Raw genomic sequence first — 17,212 nt, forward strand, 5'->3', positions numbered from 1 at the left:
TGTGTTTTGAAATAGATGAACAAAAACAAAGTATTATTGAATCCAAACATATATGCAAGAGTAAGCACATTGAATCAGTTATGGTAATTTGACATTTTTAACAACTTTATTATGAGTGTAGCCTTCATTCATTAAGATTTTTTTTAAATAAATGTTAATTTATTCTGGTCTTTCAACTGTGGTTATTGTCTTAAAGGAATACACATATCAATAGTTTCAATATATGACGTTTATTACCACTAACACTTAACTGAACGTAATTGACAGATTATACAATAATACACTCTCTAGTCCTTTTTTGTACAAATGAAGTGACGTTCACTTTCACATGAATACCCCCGACGAATTACCGGCGAAATAATTTCGGCGACCTTCTTATTATAAAAATGTTAGCTAAGCATTGCACACTGCATATAAACGAGTTCAAAAGGCGGCGTCTTTTATTAAGCGTTGACATTGGAAACAATACAAACAAATTAAAGCGGCACATTTGTATTTTTTACGTTTTGTACACTGTTCATTTATTTCGACATCAAGAATTTAAGGTATTATTTATTTATAACAGAAAGTTGTTCTTCTTCATACGAGTGTATTGTAATTAAACTGAAAAAAGTGAAATTATGAAATTCAAGACATGAAAGGAAATAGTGTCGGTGGTTCGTTTTGAACAAGTCCGGATATACTTGTGTATTTTTCAAGCAAATGAATGGAAATGATGGACAAACAAATTGGCAGCACAATGTTTTACTTACCTGAATGGGATAGACTCGTTTAATCTCATTTTTTTAATTATTGTCTTTCCCTTGTGCTAGAACACAATGACTTGTCGAGTTTGTCAAAATTCTTTAAAAAAAATAGACATGAGCTGTCAATAAGTGAAAAATGTGAAGCACATTTCCTCGTAGTTGTATTTAAAGATAAAATAAAGATAAAAGTACGAGACAAACAGAACTATATTCTATATAGTGATACCATTTCATTTGTGTGAAACGGTTAAAAAAGGGGCGGTACTTCGGTGTTGCATTCATTGCTAAAGTGACGAGTAGCTCACCTTCGTATGTAAAAATGAAGCCCTATTTAATGATTTTGGGAAAAAACTGAATTATAATAAGTGTGCAGAAAACTTGCTTATATACAGTAAGGATTGAAATTCATTTAGGGACATTCATGCGATCTTGAATGTTTTTGAAAGGTACATATCATATTTCATTATACATTTCACCATCTCGAATCGTTAATCCATTTGATAATTAACTGTTCATGCCACACTTTTGCATCAGTCTGGTTTTCATTATCTGACATGTTCATAATACTATCATATATCCTCTTACTATTTTTTATGTATTGGTAATATGCAAACAAATCCTTCGTTTAAACCTCTTTTATTTAGCTCGTTTCATTATGTACATACAACATTTTGGTCAAACCTGAAGATAGGATAAACATGCGAACAAACATATGTTTTGGGAATGGCATTCCACCCAAATATTCTGGAACAAAATAACACGCCTTCTTAGTGAGGTCACTTTTTGTTACTTTAAGTCTTTAAACGGAAATTTTGAATATGGAATTAACTTTGTTAAACTTTTTGCCAAAAATACTTTATCTTTAAATCAAAGTGTGAAGAAAGTACGCCTATCTTTGAGGCCTTTGTTCCATATTTTTCAAAGAGACTGCAAACAGAAAAATAATAGCTATGGCCAAAAATAAATTGCATATGTTTCATGGTAGATGGATCCTAGTACTTAACAAGCTTAATTCTTGAATACCGCAAGTTTATACCAATGTAAGAATGTAAATTTCATCCATATTGCTTTCTTGCCTTCTTTATCTTAACTAACACCCAAAAAACAGGAACACCCAAATATTTTTTTTCATGATTGAATTTGGTACACGACTTTTGTATACTTTATGAATATATGTATGATGTACATGTATATTTGAGAAAATAAAATTGAAAAAAAAAACACAAAAAGATAGGATAAACATCTTTATAATTGTTTGCCTTTTCTTCAATTATTTTCTGTAACCCTGCTCTTATTCTGCTTTAAAATTAATTATCTTCCTACTAAACAATTTGCTTTACAAACATGAGCATTGTTGAATCTCTTTTTACTCCATGACAATTTAGTTTTGTATTCAACAACTCGGTATGACTGTTAGTGCTGAATGGAAAGAGTGTTCCCTTTCTTAAGTGTGAATTGACAGTATTGTTTGCATGAGATATTATGTTTGCATTGAATACAATGGCAGTGCATATATTTATTTAACATGTAGTATTCTGTAATGCTAAATGAATTGAAGTTTTAGGCATATGGTAACAGTGGAATGTAAACCGAAACAATAGCATGTTTGGATTGAATTTAAATATATTTAATTGGTTCGATTTTTATATAAAGATTAGAAAAAATAATATTTGAATGGACTATGTTTATTATAAGATACTGAAGACACAATATTATTTGTTAACGTTATTTGAATAGAGACCGTCTAATTGCAATATCATCATTATATATCACTAGTATAAAACATTGACTGAGGTTCCATTAAAAGTGAAGTTAGCATTCAAAATAAAGTGCTGTTAACTTTGACCCGGAGCTAAGTAGAGCCACGACTGATCACCGATCGGTAACTTTCAAAATTAACTGGAAGTGGTAGTGTAGGCACTTGATTTGGCAAGGTTTTCCTTTTGTTACTCCATAGAATAGCTTTGCCGACCAAACTGGTCATGGAAAGGTCTTTTTTGTCGGATGGAATACAACCTTTCGCGGACTAGTCTCCTCCTCGTTCCAAGCGTTCGCCAGTATATATATCGACCAAAAAATAAATGTCCAATCGCAAACGTTTGGTTATAATCGACAACCAATGTGTTGCCACATCAAAACCGACTTCTGAAGCTTTCCAAGCTAAAACATATTGCGAGGTAGACCCATAAATACTATACAATGTATGGACTAGTCTTATTTTGTTTCAAACCATCAAAGGCGCCACGACGGATTTTGAAACATGACTTAACGGAGATACAGTTGGTTTGAGGTACCTTGATACAATATTCTTCAGTTATTGAACGAAATCTGATTATCAGCTCAATGTTTCCATGGCCTTAACCTTTGATCAACTTATGTCCAACACGTTTGGGTAATATTCATGTTTAAGGGACCTCTACCAAGTACGAGGTGTCTAGGGCTTAACGTTTTTCAATTATAATATGAAACTGCGTAATTTCAGCTTACAGTCACAACGACCTTTACCTGTGACCCACTAATCTAAAAAGCAGAGAGTTCATCTGCTGATCATGACCAAACTGATTTTAAAGTTTGAAAGTCCTGAGCAAAAGCGTTCTTCATATAATAAATGTTAACCGATTTTTAACTGAAGGTCACCACGACCTTAACAACCCACTGACCTCAAAATCAATAGAGTTCATATCAAGGCCATGTCCTACCTACATCGAAAGTTCAAGATCATAGGAGTCTAAGCGTTCTTCATAATAACATTATATTGATAACCTTTTTCCAGCTGAAGATCATCTAAAGGTCACCACGACATTGACCTTTGACCAACTGACCTCAAAATCAAAAGGCCTAATCTGATGGTCTTGACCAACCTGCCTACATAGTTTAATAACCCTGGGACGAAGCGTTCTTCAGATTGATCGGAAACCATGGGGACGGACGCAGCCCTTTGGGGATTACAAATCCCAGGCGCTGTAATATTAACAATTATAAACTTAATGTTTAATGATTTTAGTTTCACAAGCTCTGCATGAATAAGGTTCATTCTATACTCTTACAGTTTATAGGGGGTATGATAGAGAAACAGGAATATATGTGTGGAAAGAAATAAAAAGTAATTATAAAACGTTTAATGGCATTTATTACCAAAAATGAGCATTTATGATATTTAAATAGAAATCACAAATTTGTATACTCAACAATTAGCAAGACTACCACGGTCTGATTGAACAAAATGTATAGTATTGAGGGGAATGTTAGAAAAACAGGGCCAGTTTTACAGAAGCATCTTGCGGAAACTTTAGATATTTTATTAAAATGTAAAAAAAAAAAAAAAAATCATAATCATATTCAATCATCAAAATAATTTAACTGCTTTATCATAGAAATATTAGTAAGATTCATTATTGTATCTAAATTCAACCACAAACATCCTTCATGTCCACTGTCCCAAACCCAGTATCTTTTAGTAATGTAAACTTATCCAAATGTATGTATATCCAAAATTACTTCTCTTAACATTTTTTACGTTTGTCAGCCCCAAGTTTTATCACAAAATGCATTTATCGCGGTAAAAAACAAGTCATAGAACCGAAAGCTCTGCTACAAAATCCTCGTATCAAGTGACTTTCTTAATGCAAAAAAATACCCTACTGATTTATATACTGATATATTTCATATATCAAAGCCATAAAAAGCAATTCTGTGCGTCGCTTCAGACATTCAAAACACTAGAATGATCTGGTATACTTATACTTTCACAAAAATCAAGTCCTTGGTTAACGTGGACATACAGGATGCTGCTTGCTTATTGCCTGCGAGTTTAAAGTCTTTCGACTTGGACATAAAGTGAGAGCTATAGGATAAAATTCTATTGGCTTTGGTCAACGTTTTCAAAAAGTCAAACCTATGCGGGCTTTCATCAATGGACTTATTTAATGCTTGGATGAACCAGGAACCGTTTGTTTTGTTTCTGAATGAATAATACCCTGCCACAGACGAGAAGCAGATAAGAAATTCCGGATCCGTTAGAAAATGAAAGGCATCAATATCGTCCCTGTTATTACCCTTGGCGTCTGGAGCATCGCCAAAAAGCTCGTAGCTGTCTCCTCTGTTATTATCATTGGGATAACAAAATGATTCAGTGGGTGTATTATTATCATCGCCATTTGGATGTACATCATCTTCTACATTGTCATCGTTAAGTGCATCTACATTGTGATTACCAGGTGTACTTCTCAAATAATTCACTGCTTTGTTTTTTCCATAATTGACACAAACATTTACACCTGAGTCTTTTTTCTCTCCTCTACAAGCCTGTATAATGAACACCTTTGGTTTCCCCTTTAGACCTGGACAATTTTGTTCATTAAACATGGCAAACAACTTGCTCAAATGTATTTCTCCGTCAGTACCGCATATTCGTCCGTCGCTACCATGTGAAAAGACTACTGCTAGAAATACGTCAATCGTCGCGTGATCTTTTCTACTTGCAAACCTTGCAAATGCATCCAGCATTTCGGTACACCTAATATCATGATAACGCTCAACGTAGAATCCGAGCGTGTTTTTAAGACGATGGCAAAACGTCGATTCATCGACGTTAGATCCATATCGAGGTTCGGCAATTGAAAAGTTCGTGTTGTTGATAAGGATGGCACGTCGTCCTCCGGGACGGTTCAAGCAGTGTACGTCACCTGAAGAGAAGCCTGCTATCGGCATGCGAGATTTGTCTAATGATCGAGGGGCTAGATCTTCGTAGACCTGAAAACCAAAAGAAGTTTATCGAAACGAAATTGCTCTTATTAAAAATTATCTCATTTTATCTTAAAATGTCAAGATAAATGCAAGACAAACAAAAGGGACAAATCCTGCACCCAAACATTGACTGTTCTCTTGTTCAGTACGTTCGTAAAATATTGGCACTTTTGTAAAAAAAACTAGTCAATGTTCATGTCAAATATTAAAAGTTTACTAAAGAAAAAATGAGCAAATTGTAAGCTTGTTTACCAGATGAATCTGTTCAATGCCTTCCGCGTCAACTGTTAGATATACCAGTGCATCTGTATCGTCTGTATCGTCTGCATAGTCTACAGCGCCATCCGTGTCGTCATTTGAACTGTCCGGATTGCTCATGTCACTATTTCAATCCTCTGTCTGAATTATGTCATATTTTGTGCTCCCTGTTTTTTTAATACCCTGAATCTTGTTTGTTACTTTTTGTCTATAGAACACCTTGTTCATTCGAAATGGTTCAAATTTTTTTCAGCTCTAGTCGTCACTCCATTTAACATCATTCCTTCCGTTTATATCAGTCTGAATTCACTGCTGACATGTTCACATTATTATCATATACCCTGACAGTAATTTTATAGTTAAGTTTTAATCTCCAGTGCATAAATAACAACTTTTATTAATAGTCTTTCAAACAAATCCTTCTTTTCCACCGGTTTTATTTAGTTGGTTTCATAATAAAACATATCTCAAAATTACAGGTGTTAAACCTGAAGTTTAAATTAATTTGAAGCTATGGAGACGTACGATTAAATATCAATCAGTGTTTGCATTTTTCTCGTTGTATTCCCGTTACTCTGGTTGTTATCTGCTTTCAAGATGATTTCCTGCTATACAGTTTATTATTTAAATATTAGCCTTGGTTAATCAATACAAAAGCTTTATTCGCTCCGATGATATGATCTTGTTTTAAACAACTCGGTATGGCTATTTTTGCTGAGTGTAGAGAGTGTTCCATTGCTTAATTGTGAACCGTAATGATCGTTTGCATTACAGGTATTATGTTTGTATAAACTATAATGGCAGTACATGTACTTTAACCAGGAGTATTTTGCAATGCTAGATGTACTGGTTGTCTCGTGTCGTAAACTGAAAAGTATGTTTGGGTTGAGTTTAAAGATATTTAGTGGAAATAGTTTTGGTTCTGTTTTCTATACAAAGATAAATCTTTCATATTTGAATGGTATACTTATTATAAGAAACTGAAGGCACAAAATTAATTTATAACTTTATTTGAGCAGAGAACATCAAATGGCAACAATATACGATATTTGTTTAAAATACATGTTAAGCCAATGAAATTGCAGAAAAGCAATTATTAAGTACAGTCAAACCTGTATTAAGTGGCCACCCTTGGGAAATGATCAAAGTGGCTGCTTAAGACAGGTGGCCACTTAATCCAGGTTAGACATTTTCGCCTCTTTAGCTTTATTCAGAGATGGAGTATGTTTCTTAACCACCACCTCACACCACAATCAGTAACCTCTGTATCAATATTATTGAAGAAGGTTGAAAACAAATACATTTGTATATATAAAATAACTTTATTTTAAATTTATCAATAAAATACATTAGATAAACAACTACATGTTCATTCACATTTTTGAGTTCACTTTTTAAAGAAGTCCGTACATTAGATAAATGTTGATGCATAGCATAAACAAAACACACCACATATCAGTCTACACATTTACACAACTACATGTACATACACAATTTAGTTAATTCAGTTCCTCATGTCCTGTCATTTTCCTCTGTCTTTTTGCGTTTGGATTTCTATTGCTTTCATATTCCTCCACAATTAAGAAAAGTAAGAAATTTATTTGAGTCCTTCCACAGTTAAAATCTTTGCAACACTTCTTGCACTACGGTCGTTTTCTTATAACTTTATACACTCGACACTTTCTTTTAGAGTCAAACACTTTCGATTAGTCTTATTTTCAGCCATAATCAAAGTTAAAAAAATATCAAGAACATTGCATTGTGTAAATATCCGTTCATAGAAATTTAAATCCGTGCACTTCGAAAAATAATATTGAATTGAATAAAAATCGTAACTAGTTTCACGCCTTCGAATGACAATGCAAGCTGTGTATTCATAATAACCGGTGTTTTTGTCGGTATTTAATAATCAACTTCGTAATTATTTAATTATCTTATTAATTGTGTCATTAACTGTGTCAATTCTGATCAAAACATTCGCCGACGTGAAATAAACATGATTTCACGATAAGTAAACACGCATGGCAATCGTGTGATGCAATATTCATTTTCATTGGATGACGGAGATACCCGAGGCCGTCGTTCTTTTCCGTAAACTTCTATACGCAATTAAAGCTGTGTATTGGAAAAATCTATACGCGGAAGTGTCAGTGACAAGGGATTAGTGGCCGCTAATTAGTGTTTATATGGCTTCATGGGGACAAAAATTAGTGGCCGTGGCCGCGTTAGACAGTTGGCCGCTTAATACACGTACATTATATAGTAAAAACGTACGGGGGGAATTTGGAGTGGCCCGTTAAGGCAGGTGGCCATTTAAAGCAGGTGACCGTTCAACCAGGTTTGACTGTACTAGACTTAATCATTAAGAATTTCAACGGTCCGCCTACTGCCAGTCATTTGATACACAATCCCTGTGTCAGACTTTGCGTCGACAATGTACCAGCCAGTGAGGTAGTATTTTAAGACAGTTAGATGACATTTTAATGATTAAGGAGGGCATTCTTAATCATTAAAATGTTACTTCAAGTCATATTACTATTACATATTTCTAGTGTATTAAAATGACAGGCATGTTCCGTTAGAATTGTAACCATCAACCTCAATAGATTGCTGTTAACGTTGAGCTCTAGCTAACTAGAGCCACGACCGGTCACCGATCGAACGTTTTCGATATTCAATTGAAGTGAGTATTTGTTAAAAGGTTTGTAGTTTGCAAAAGTTGCCGATGGGAGCCTAGCAGATTTCCATACACTAAGTTCAGATAGGGATTTTAGCTGCGGCATCAACCAGCTTTGTCGTTCAAACTGGTCGTGGGAAGTCTTTTGTGTGGGAGGGTAGGCGCCCATCCGCGAACTATTAACCTTTGGGATTCAGAGGTCGTCTGCATTTATTGGCCAACAATAAATGTTCAATCGCGAGCGATTGGTTATAATCGAACACCAACCCTCTGCGACATCAATTTAAACTTATTTAGCTTTCCAAGTGAAAACATGTTGCGTTGTAGCCCCATGGAGTCAGAGTTAGATTCCTTGCAGTGAACTCATATAGGGGGTTGTCTTCATACGATTGTCGTCCGCTGTTCAAACCATTTATATCGCTGATATATCACACTTTTCGATAGTGCGACAAAGTGTTCGTACGATAGTATAACTGAGCACTGATATGTTGAATCTCAAGTTTGACTGAGAATATACGTAATAATGCAATTCTAAAGATGATAAATTTATGGCATTAGACCGGCCAGAACATGGTATAATTTTTAATACCATGCTTCCTTTGTTTTCGCCTTTTTATATAAATTCCCATATCGGAACTGTGAGCAGGAGGCGGAGCTTCAACGTTCAATAACTGAAATGCGGATAAATTTCAACTTTCTTCACGTTTCAACGCTTATTATATTGAACGTTGTGCTTTTCAAAACGGTAAATCCACACTTAACTCATGATAGCAATTGTGCACTCGCGATTACGCACTCGTGTAAAATTTCAATAACTCCGTTCGTGGATGCAGCAACTATTACTTAAAAGCGTTTTTTTTTTTGTAAAAACAGAGAATAGCAGTGGTTGTTTAATCAGCTTATTTTTATTCTTCATACATACGAGTATTAAAAATAAAATAGATAATAATGGACATATTAATTTAAACTATTTGCCATTAGTATTATTTTTATCAATAACAAAGCAGTTATAAATAAAATAAAAAAAGTCCGTATGTTTTTGGGTGGATGTCAAATAGCAATGGAATGATATAAAGTACTTTATAAACAAATACTAATCATCGAAATTGGGAACAATGAGTTACATATATATTTACTGCTAAGATGAATGAATTATTTTTAATTAATGCACTTGTTACTAATCACACGTCAGGATGAATTGTAAATATATATAGGAATACATTTAAATATTAAATTTAAAGAATGAATATAAAATTGTTAGATAATAAGTGTTTGAACCTATCACGTGGAATGATACTTGTATACTTATAAGTTAATGTATTATTTGAAGAATAAACTCTAGCAATACAAAAATACTTTCATACAAAAACACAAACAATGTTCATGCCTACTAAAATCTTTAGGCAATTTAAGACACTTTAAATAAGAAACTTAATACTTGGTGCATGGCATGTGTTATTTCATAATGGCAAACATCTGTGTATTGAACCATTATGGTATGTACAGTCTAGGTTCCACTTTTTACTTAAGCATTGGCACTTAAACATTGTCAAACAGCGATTCTTATCGATATATTGGTTTCATAGTTTCCAAAATAAACATACTGATCAATGATTGGTAAACCACCAAGCACATACTCATGTTGATTTTCTATTGTTGCTTTGGTAGAAAGTAGAGGTCCTTAGTAAGCATGGATGTAAACGACGGGATTTGTTTCTTTCCGTGCATTGAAGGGTCATTTGTATTTGACATGAATTTATCCTGGTATGCAACAATTTTGTTCAGCTTTGTAAGTAGCTTTTGGACTTCAAGTGTGGTACCATACTGATCGAGAACATGAACCAGCCCCTGAATATACCACGAACCGTTTGTTGAATTGCGCCAAGAATAGAAGCCGGGTACTGTCGAATATGACAACAGGAAGTCAGCCTCGTTTGGGATTCGGATGTCTTCTGCCTTTTCAAAGGCATCGTCGTAACCCCTTTTCGCGTCTATAGTGTTTAAATTTTGGCCAGAGTCAAATTTATGGCCTCGGCAAGCTTGAATGAAAAAGAGTTTTGGCTTTCCAGCTAGTGTGTTGCAATTGTTCCCCTTGAAGTACGTAAAAATGTCCTGGAGTTCGACTGTACCGTCTGTACCACAGATTTTATCTTCTTCGCCATGGCTGAGCAACACTCCAACAAAACAATCTTCATCACTATGATCTTCCTGAGCTGCTAAAGCGAACGCTTCTTTTATTTCAAAACACGTAGCGTCGTGGCGACGGTCAACGTCAAACCCTAATATTTCTAGACGTTTGCAAATACGTGTGCAGTCGATATCAGTACCGGTACGGACACCATAACCACGTCTGACCATATCAGGCGTAAAGTTCTTGTTGTTTATCACAATGGCTTTGCCACGCTTCTCGTAATCCATCTTGTACACGTCCGAGAGCATTTCTTTCCTCGTTATTTTCGGCTCACGGCGATAGAACTGAAAACAAGTGTATGATCTAAGCACACGATATCTAAATTATTATGAATTAACATTATTCTACATTAGTATGTTTAATTTAGGTATTTACCATTACAGTTAATTTAAGCAAGCGGGGACCAACACGAATGATCATAAAGTACGGTTACAGAATTATCGTGAACGAAGTACTCTTTCGAACGCAGTTGAAATTATATATTGTTACCTACATCTTCGTTTTCTATATCTTCCATCGTGACGTCATCAAAGCTAGGGGCACCTCTCCCAATTCGCATTATTCCACACATTAACTTAGAAACAAACGCCCTAGCGTCCTGAAACGATAAGAAATATATTGTGACCGTACCCTATAAACGAGCCTCTCGTACGATTGATATATAATATTAACGTATTTACTAGTGATGGGCCGATGATCGCCGATAATCGATTATATCGGCAGACATTCATAATTCAGCGATCGGCGACCTCATTGTTCAATAATCGAATGATCGAAAAAAATAATATTTGCTTGAATCTAGTAAATTTCCAACTTATATAGCGCAGTAACTTAGAGCTAAGGGATTTAACCGCTACTTTGAGTTTTAACAGTACTTTCATTTAGTTTTTCTTTCGTTCAATTTCGCTTTATGATGGCGGACGGTTAGGGGGAGGTCCAATCGGAACTCCTCGGCTAGTATCAAGATATGGCCTATCTCGAAGCTTGCCGGAGATGGCTTAGTTGTTACGATTGGGGGAGGTCACGTTAGGGGGACATCAATCTCAAAATATTTGAATACCCTGGATAACGGACCCCAGCTGTTGGAAAAGTCCAAATTAATCCAGCGAAATGGTTTTGGTCATTCAAGCCCAGATTCTTATGAAACTAGGCTTGATCGACCCCAGCTGTGCTCACATATTGAAATGAACGTCAAGATCAGTCGATGTAAAAGCAAGAAATATTTGAAGAATGGAAATGTTTGCCGTCATACTCCGAAAATACGTGAGGAAAGGTTTGCTATTTTAATTTCGAATTACTCGTGTTTTTTAATAGCAAATGCCATTCAAAACCAATTTGATATGTCTCATGTTTTTCAATTGAATGTTCAAAACCTGTTTAATTAGATAAGTCATTGATAAATTTGTCCAAATGACAATACATATGTATCATACAGGAAAAGACATGGTTGAAAATTGCCCCAGTGAAAAATAAGTACCCTCCGGCAAAAATTATTTGCACTGGGGCAATTATCAACCAAACGCCATGGTCAACCATGTCTTATTTTATTTACAATAATTTACATATTAATTAATAATGTAATAATATATAAAAATATTTAAATAATATTAATTTATTAGTCAACTTACGTAAACCTCACCATGAAATGTTCTCTTACTTCATAAACCTTGGAATATTTATTTTTTATATAATTTTTAGAATTATTCAATATGGCAGAAATAATACCTGTTTTCTGAAATGAAATACACATGAAAACTAAGGTCCTTATTGATATATACAGTAGAAAATGATGCTTTTGTGATACTGTCCGATTACAGCCGATTAATCGGATAATCGATCGATCAGGGTCTCCGATTAATCGATCATTAAAATTCAAGCCGATTGCCTATCACTAGTATTTACTTTTAATCAGATCGTTGGAAATGGTTCCATATAATATGTGTAGTTTTGTAATGAAATATTTATGTCACAACAAGTCCCGTTTGTGCTCAATGATAACGGACCCCCTGTGCGCTTAACAATAACAGATCGCGTGTGCGCTCAATGATAATAGACCCCATGTGCACTCATTGACAATAGGCCCCGTGTGCGCTCAATGATAACAGGCCCCCTGTGCACTCATTGATATTAGGCCGCCTGTGCACCCATTGACAACAGGCCCCTTTGCACTCATTGACAACAGGACCCCTGTGCACTCATTGACAACAGGCCCCTTGTGCACTCATTAACAACAGGCCCCCTGTGCACTTATTGGCAACAGCCCCCCTGTGCACTCATGGACAACAGGCCACCTGTGCACTCATTGACAACAGCCCCTTTGCACTCATTGACAACAGGACCCCATGTGTACTCATTGATAATAGGCCCCCTGTGCACTCATTGACAACAGGCCCCCTGTGAACTCATTGACAACAGGGCCCCTGTGCACTTATTGACAACAGGCCATCTGTTCACTCATTGATAACAGGCCCCCTGTGCACTCATTGACAACAGCCCCCCTGTGCACTAATTGACAACAGGCCACCTGTGCACTCAATTGACAACAGGCCACCTGTGCACTCATTGACAACAGGCCCCCAGTGCACTAATTGACAACAGGTCCCCTTTGCACTCATTGACAACAAGTCCCCTGTGCACTCATTGACAAAAGGCCCCCTGTGCACTCATTGACAACATGCCCCCTGTGCACTCATTGACAACAGGCCCCCTGTGCACACATTGATAACAGGCCCCCATGTGCACTCATTGACAACAGGCCCCCTGTGCACTCATTGACAACAGGGCTCCTGTGCACTCATTGACAACAGGCCACCAGTACACTCATTAACAACAGACCCACAGTGCAGTCATTGATAACAGGCCCCCTGTGCACTCATTGACAACAGACCCCATGTGCACTCATTGACAACAGGCCCCCTGTGCACTCATTGACAACAAGCCCCATGTGCACTTATTAATAACAGGCCCCCTGTGCACTCATTGACAACAGGCCCCCTTTGCACTCATTGATAACAGGCCCCCTGTGCACTCATTAATAACAGGCCCCCTGTGAACTCATTGATAACAGGCCTCGTGTGCGCTCAATGATAACAGACCCCATGTGCACTCATTAAAACAGGCTCCTTGTGTGCTCAATGATAACAGGCCCCCTGTGTGCTCAATAATAACAGACCCTATGTGCATTCAATGATAACAGGCATCTTGTGTTTTCGATGATTACAGGCCCCTTGTGTGCTCAATGATTACAGGTCCCCTGTGCGCTCAATGATAACAGACCCCGTCTGTGCCCAATGATAACAGGCCCCATGTCTGCTCAATGATAACAGGCCTCATATGTTCTCACTGATAAAAGGACCCCATGTGCATCCAATGATAACAGACCCCGTGTGTGCTTAATGACAACAGATCCTCTGCACGCTCAATGATAACTGGCATCCTATGCGCTCAATGATATCAGGCCCCGTGTCTGCTAAATGATTACAGACCCCATATGTGCTCAATCATTACAGGCCCCTGGTTTGCGAAATGATAACAGGCCTCTTGTTTGCTAAATGATAACAGGCCCCGTGTGTGCTCAATGATAAACAAACCTATACGTACTCAATGATAACGTGCCGCCTGTGGGCTCAATGATAAATGCCCCTGTGTGTTATTGATAACTCCCCTCTGTGCGCTAAATGATAACAGGCCCCTTGTGCGCTAAATGATAACAGGCCCGCTGTGCGCTAAATGATAACAGGCCTCATGTGTGCTAAATGATAGCATGCCCCTCGTGCGCTAAATTATAACATGCCCCTCGTTCGCTAAATGATAACAGGCCTCTTGTGCGCTAAATGATAACAGGCCCCTTTTGACTAAATGATAACAGGCCCGTGTGCGCTCATTGATTAGAGGCCTCATGTGTGCCAATGATTACAGGCCCCCTTTGCGCTCAATAATAACAGCCCCCCTGTGTGCTCAATGATAACATGCCGCGTGTGCGCTCAATGATAACAGGCCCCAAGTAACAGGTGTTTGTGTGCAGAATGATAATAAGCCCAGGGTCCACTCAATGATAACAGGACCCTAGTACGCAGTCGACTCATCATTTTGTGTAATAAGCGATTTGATATTGACATATTGAGCTCATTTTACCTCGTTCGTTGTTATCAGTTTACCATGTTAGGAAATACAATATGATCATACAATAAACGTATGAATATTCGAGTTTCAAGGCAATTTTATAAAGCGTGCAACGGTGCCTTGTGTATATAGTGTGTAGATGTGTCTGAAGCCGTGCCTTGTGTATATAGTGTGTAGATGTGTCTGAAGCCGTACCTTGGTATAGTGAATATACTTGAAATGGAATATATTTAAACGCAAATAACGGTTATCTCTCTTACAAAGCTATTGACACAGACAGTAATTAAACTATAACAGGAAGGTTAAACCTTATTAATCTATATGATATTAAAGAGAATGAATTCAAATAAGACATTGCTGTTAATACTGTATATACAGCAAACTGTGAAGTTTTGTTTTGATGTTTGAAAAATGAAAATGGAAATGGAATGGACTTGGGGAAATAGGCTGATAGAAAAGGCCCCCCCCCCTTGTTGAAAATCCCCCCCCCCTTATTTTCACCCCCGTTTTCTGTATTCCATTATTTGTGGTGGCTACAAAGAACTCATGCACACATACAAACACACAAACATACATTATGACAGCCGATACAGCCGATACAGATCCAAACATGTCAAACATGTCAAACATGTTAAACACGTCAAAATATTCGTATGATAAGAGATTCGGAAAACGTTTTCGATGTTGTGAGTGGTGTGGTGGTTACAGTAACATTGACTATCTCCTACTCGTTATGAAAAACTGTGTGTTCGAACATTCCGCGTGTCCAAGCTGTTTCGATAAATACAATGGCTCTTGTCCTGCTTGTTGGTTGAACCATCCAGTTGCGTTAGCACACATTAAGGAAAGGAAACGATACTACAAGAAATTGGGTAAAATAGAAACTAACGACTGGTTATTGAGAGAGATGAGGCATGATTACCTCGCCACCATTAAGAAAAGCACAAGGGAAAAGTTCAAAAGTGACGTGTTGATGTTCGCCTTTTTGTAATGCAAGAAAGCTCTAATTGGTATAAAAGCAAAAGACTGCAAAACATTGCAAAATACTGCAAAGCCAAACTGCAAAGAGATCATGGCAAAACCAAACTGCAAAGAGATCATGACAAACAACTGCCAGTGTGACGACTGTAAGTTTTTCAGATTGAATTATTATGACTGTATCCTTTTCAGATTGAATTATTATGACTGTATCGATAACTGCCAGTGCGACGACTGTAAATTGTACAGACAGAAGATGGATTTGAATGATTCCAATGCCATGAACTGTGAGATGGATGAGCTGGCTAACACCGTAAAAACACAGAAATCAGACAACAGCAATACCTTACCGCAACAAACCGAATCGATGAGTGTTGATATGTTGGATAAGGAAATGTTCATGAATTATTATGAAATGTTCAAACCGCAGATGGATTTAAACGATTCCAGTTCCAATGCGGGAATGAAAAGAAAAGTGGAAAATGGTGAGATGGATAACATTGTAAAAAGACAGAAAATAGAATACAGCAATACCTCCCCCCAGCAAACCGAATCGATGAGAGTTGGTATGTTTGACAAGGACAATGACTGTATGGATCTTGTTTGATATTTATGCAAAAAGCTACAATGTGCTTCTATTTGAAATAAATGAACATAAAACCAATATGAAAGTTTTGACGATGAATAATATCGATGAATTATTTTTTTGCTATTATAAGGTCTCCAAATTGTGCACTGGTTACAAACAATCTACAATCTACAACATGTCAAGCAAATCATCTCCTCAGCACTACTCAACTGAAGACGAAAAACTACAAGCAATGGCAGAAGACTATTTGCGAGATGCGGCAGAGTCTTGTATGGATGTGAGCATGGATGAGAAAGAATTCAGCGCAGTAAAAGTAAAAGCAGACGTTCTTACTCCACCTGCTAGCCCGATAAGGAAGAGGTTCAAGGCATGGGAAGGAAAAGATGAAGCTACAGCTGTTGTCCTTTCAGATGATGACGATATCGAGGATGGGAATTTTAGCGATGATCTTGAAAATTCTTCGCCGGCTTCCCCTTTGGATCATGATAAAGTTGCGAAAATACTTGAACAAATATACAATATTCAGGAGTCAAAATATGAGGCAGACCAGATCAGGAGGTGCGTTGAAATGTACAGAGAGATCAAGTATTGTGAGACGGAAGAAGCGAGGACAGCACTGAGACACAGTTCAAACGATTATGCTGAACCTGAGATTCTAAACGATTTTCTGTTGAAGCACATAGGCTATATGTGGGAAACGATAAAACCATACTTATGAACAATGAACCTGGGGACTCTGAGTATCAGGACTTTGGAGACATTTAGTGTGTTATGATGTTTCAAGTTTTTGTAGATAACGATTCAATTGTAAAATAAACATGAAAAAATGAAATATTCTTTGTCTTGTGTTTTCGTAAATGTGTAAAACGCAGCAAATATAGACAATAGTTTATTGTGTCACCAAC

General features: G+C 36.8%; 2 protein-coding genes across 2 annotated transcripts in view; both read right to left on the minus strand.

The window, feature by feature from the left end:
* Positions 1–4,114: 4,114 nt before the first annotated feature.
* Positions 4,115–6,319, minus strand: LOC128210213 (caspase-3-like). The gene is made up of 2 exons (XM_052914414.1): positions 5,745–6,319; positions 4,115–5,498 (listed from the first exon to the last, which is right to left on the minus strand). Exons 1-2 carry the CDS (start codon positions 5,868–5,870, stop codon positions 4,485–4,487), a joined length of 1,140 nt encoding a protein of 379 aa, XP_052770374.1. The 5' UTR covers positions 5,871–6,319; the 3' UTR covers positions 4,115–4,484.
* A 2,994-nt stretch (positions 6,320–9,313) lies between these two features.
* The window catches only part of LOC128210214 (caspase-3-like), a 119,194-nt gene continuing 111,295 nt past the window's right edge, over positions 9,314–17,212 (minus strand). The window contains exons 2-3 of the mRNA XM_052914417.1: positions 11,112–11,216; positions 9,314–10,902 (exon numbers count right to left, since the gene is read on the minus strand). Of these exons, the coding sequence (XP_052770377.1) occupies positions 10,078–10,902; positions 11,112–11,216 (930 nt within the window). The 3' untranslated portion in view covers positions 9,314–10,077. The remainder of the gene's footprint in view (positions 10,903–11,111; positions 11,217–17,212) is intronic.

Source organism: Mya arenaria, chromosome 12 (assembly GCF_026914265.1).
Source record: "Mya arenaria isolate MELC-2E11 chromosome 12, ASM2691426v1".
Lineage (NCBI taxonomy): Eukaryota > Metazoa > Mollusca > Bivalvia > Myida > Myidae > Mya > Mya arenaria.

Bases quoted from the DNA above. Each gene is read 5' to 3' on its own strand.
- LOC128210213 (XM_052914414.1), bottom strand. From the start codon at position 5,870: ATGAGCAATCCGGACAGTTCAAATGACGACACGGATGGCGCTGTAGAC. The intron at 5,499-5,744 runs GTAAACAAGCTT...TTTGGTTTTCAG, and splicing joins GCATTGAACAGATTCATCTG to GTCTACGAAGATCTAGCCCC.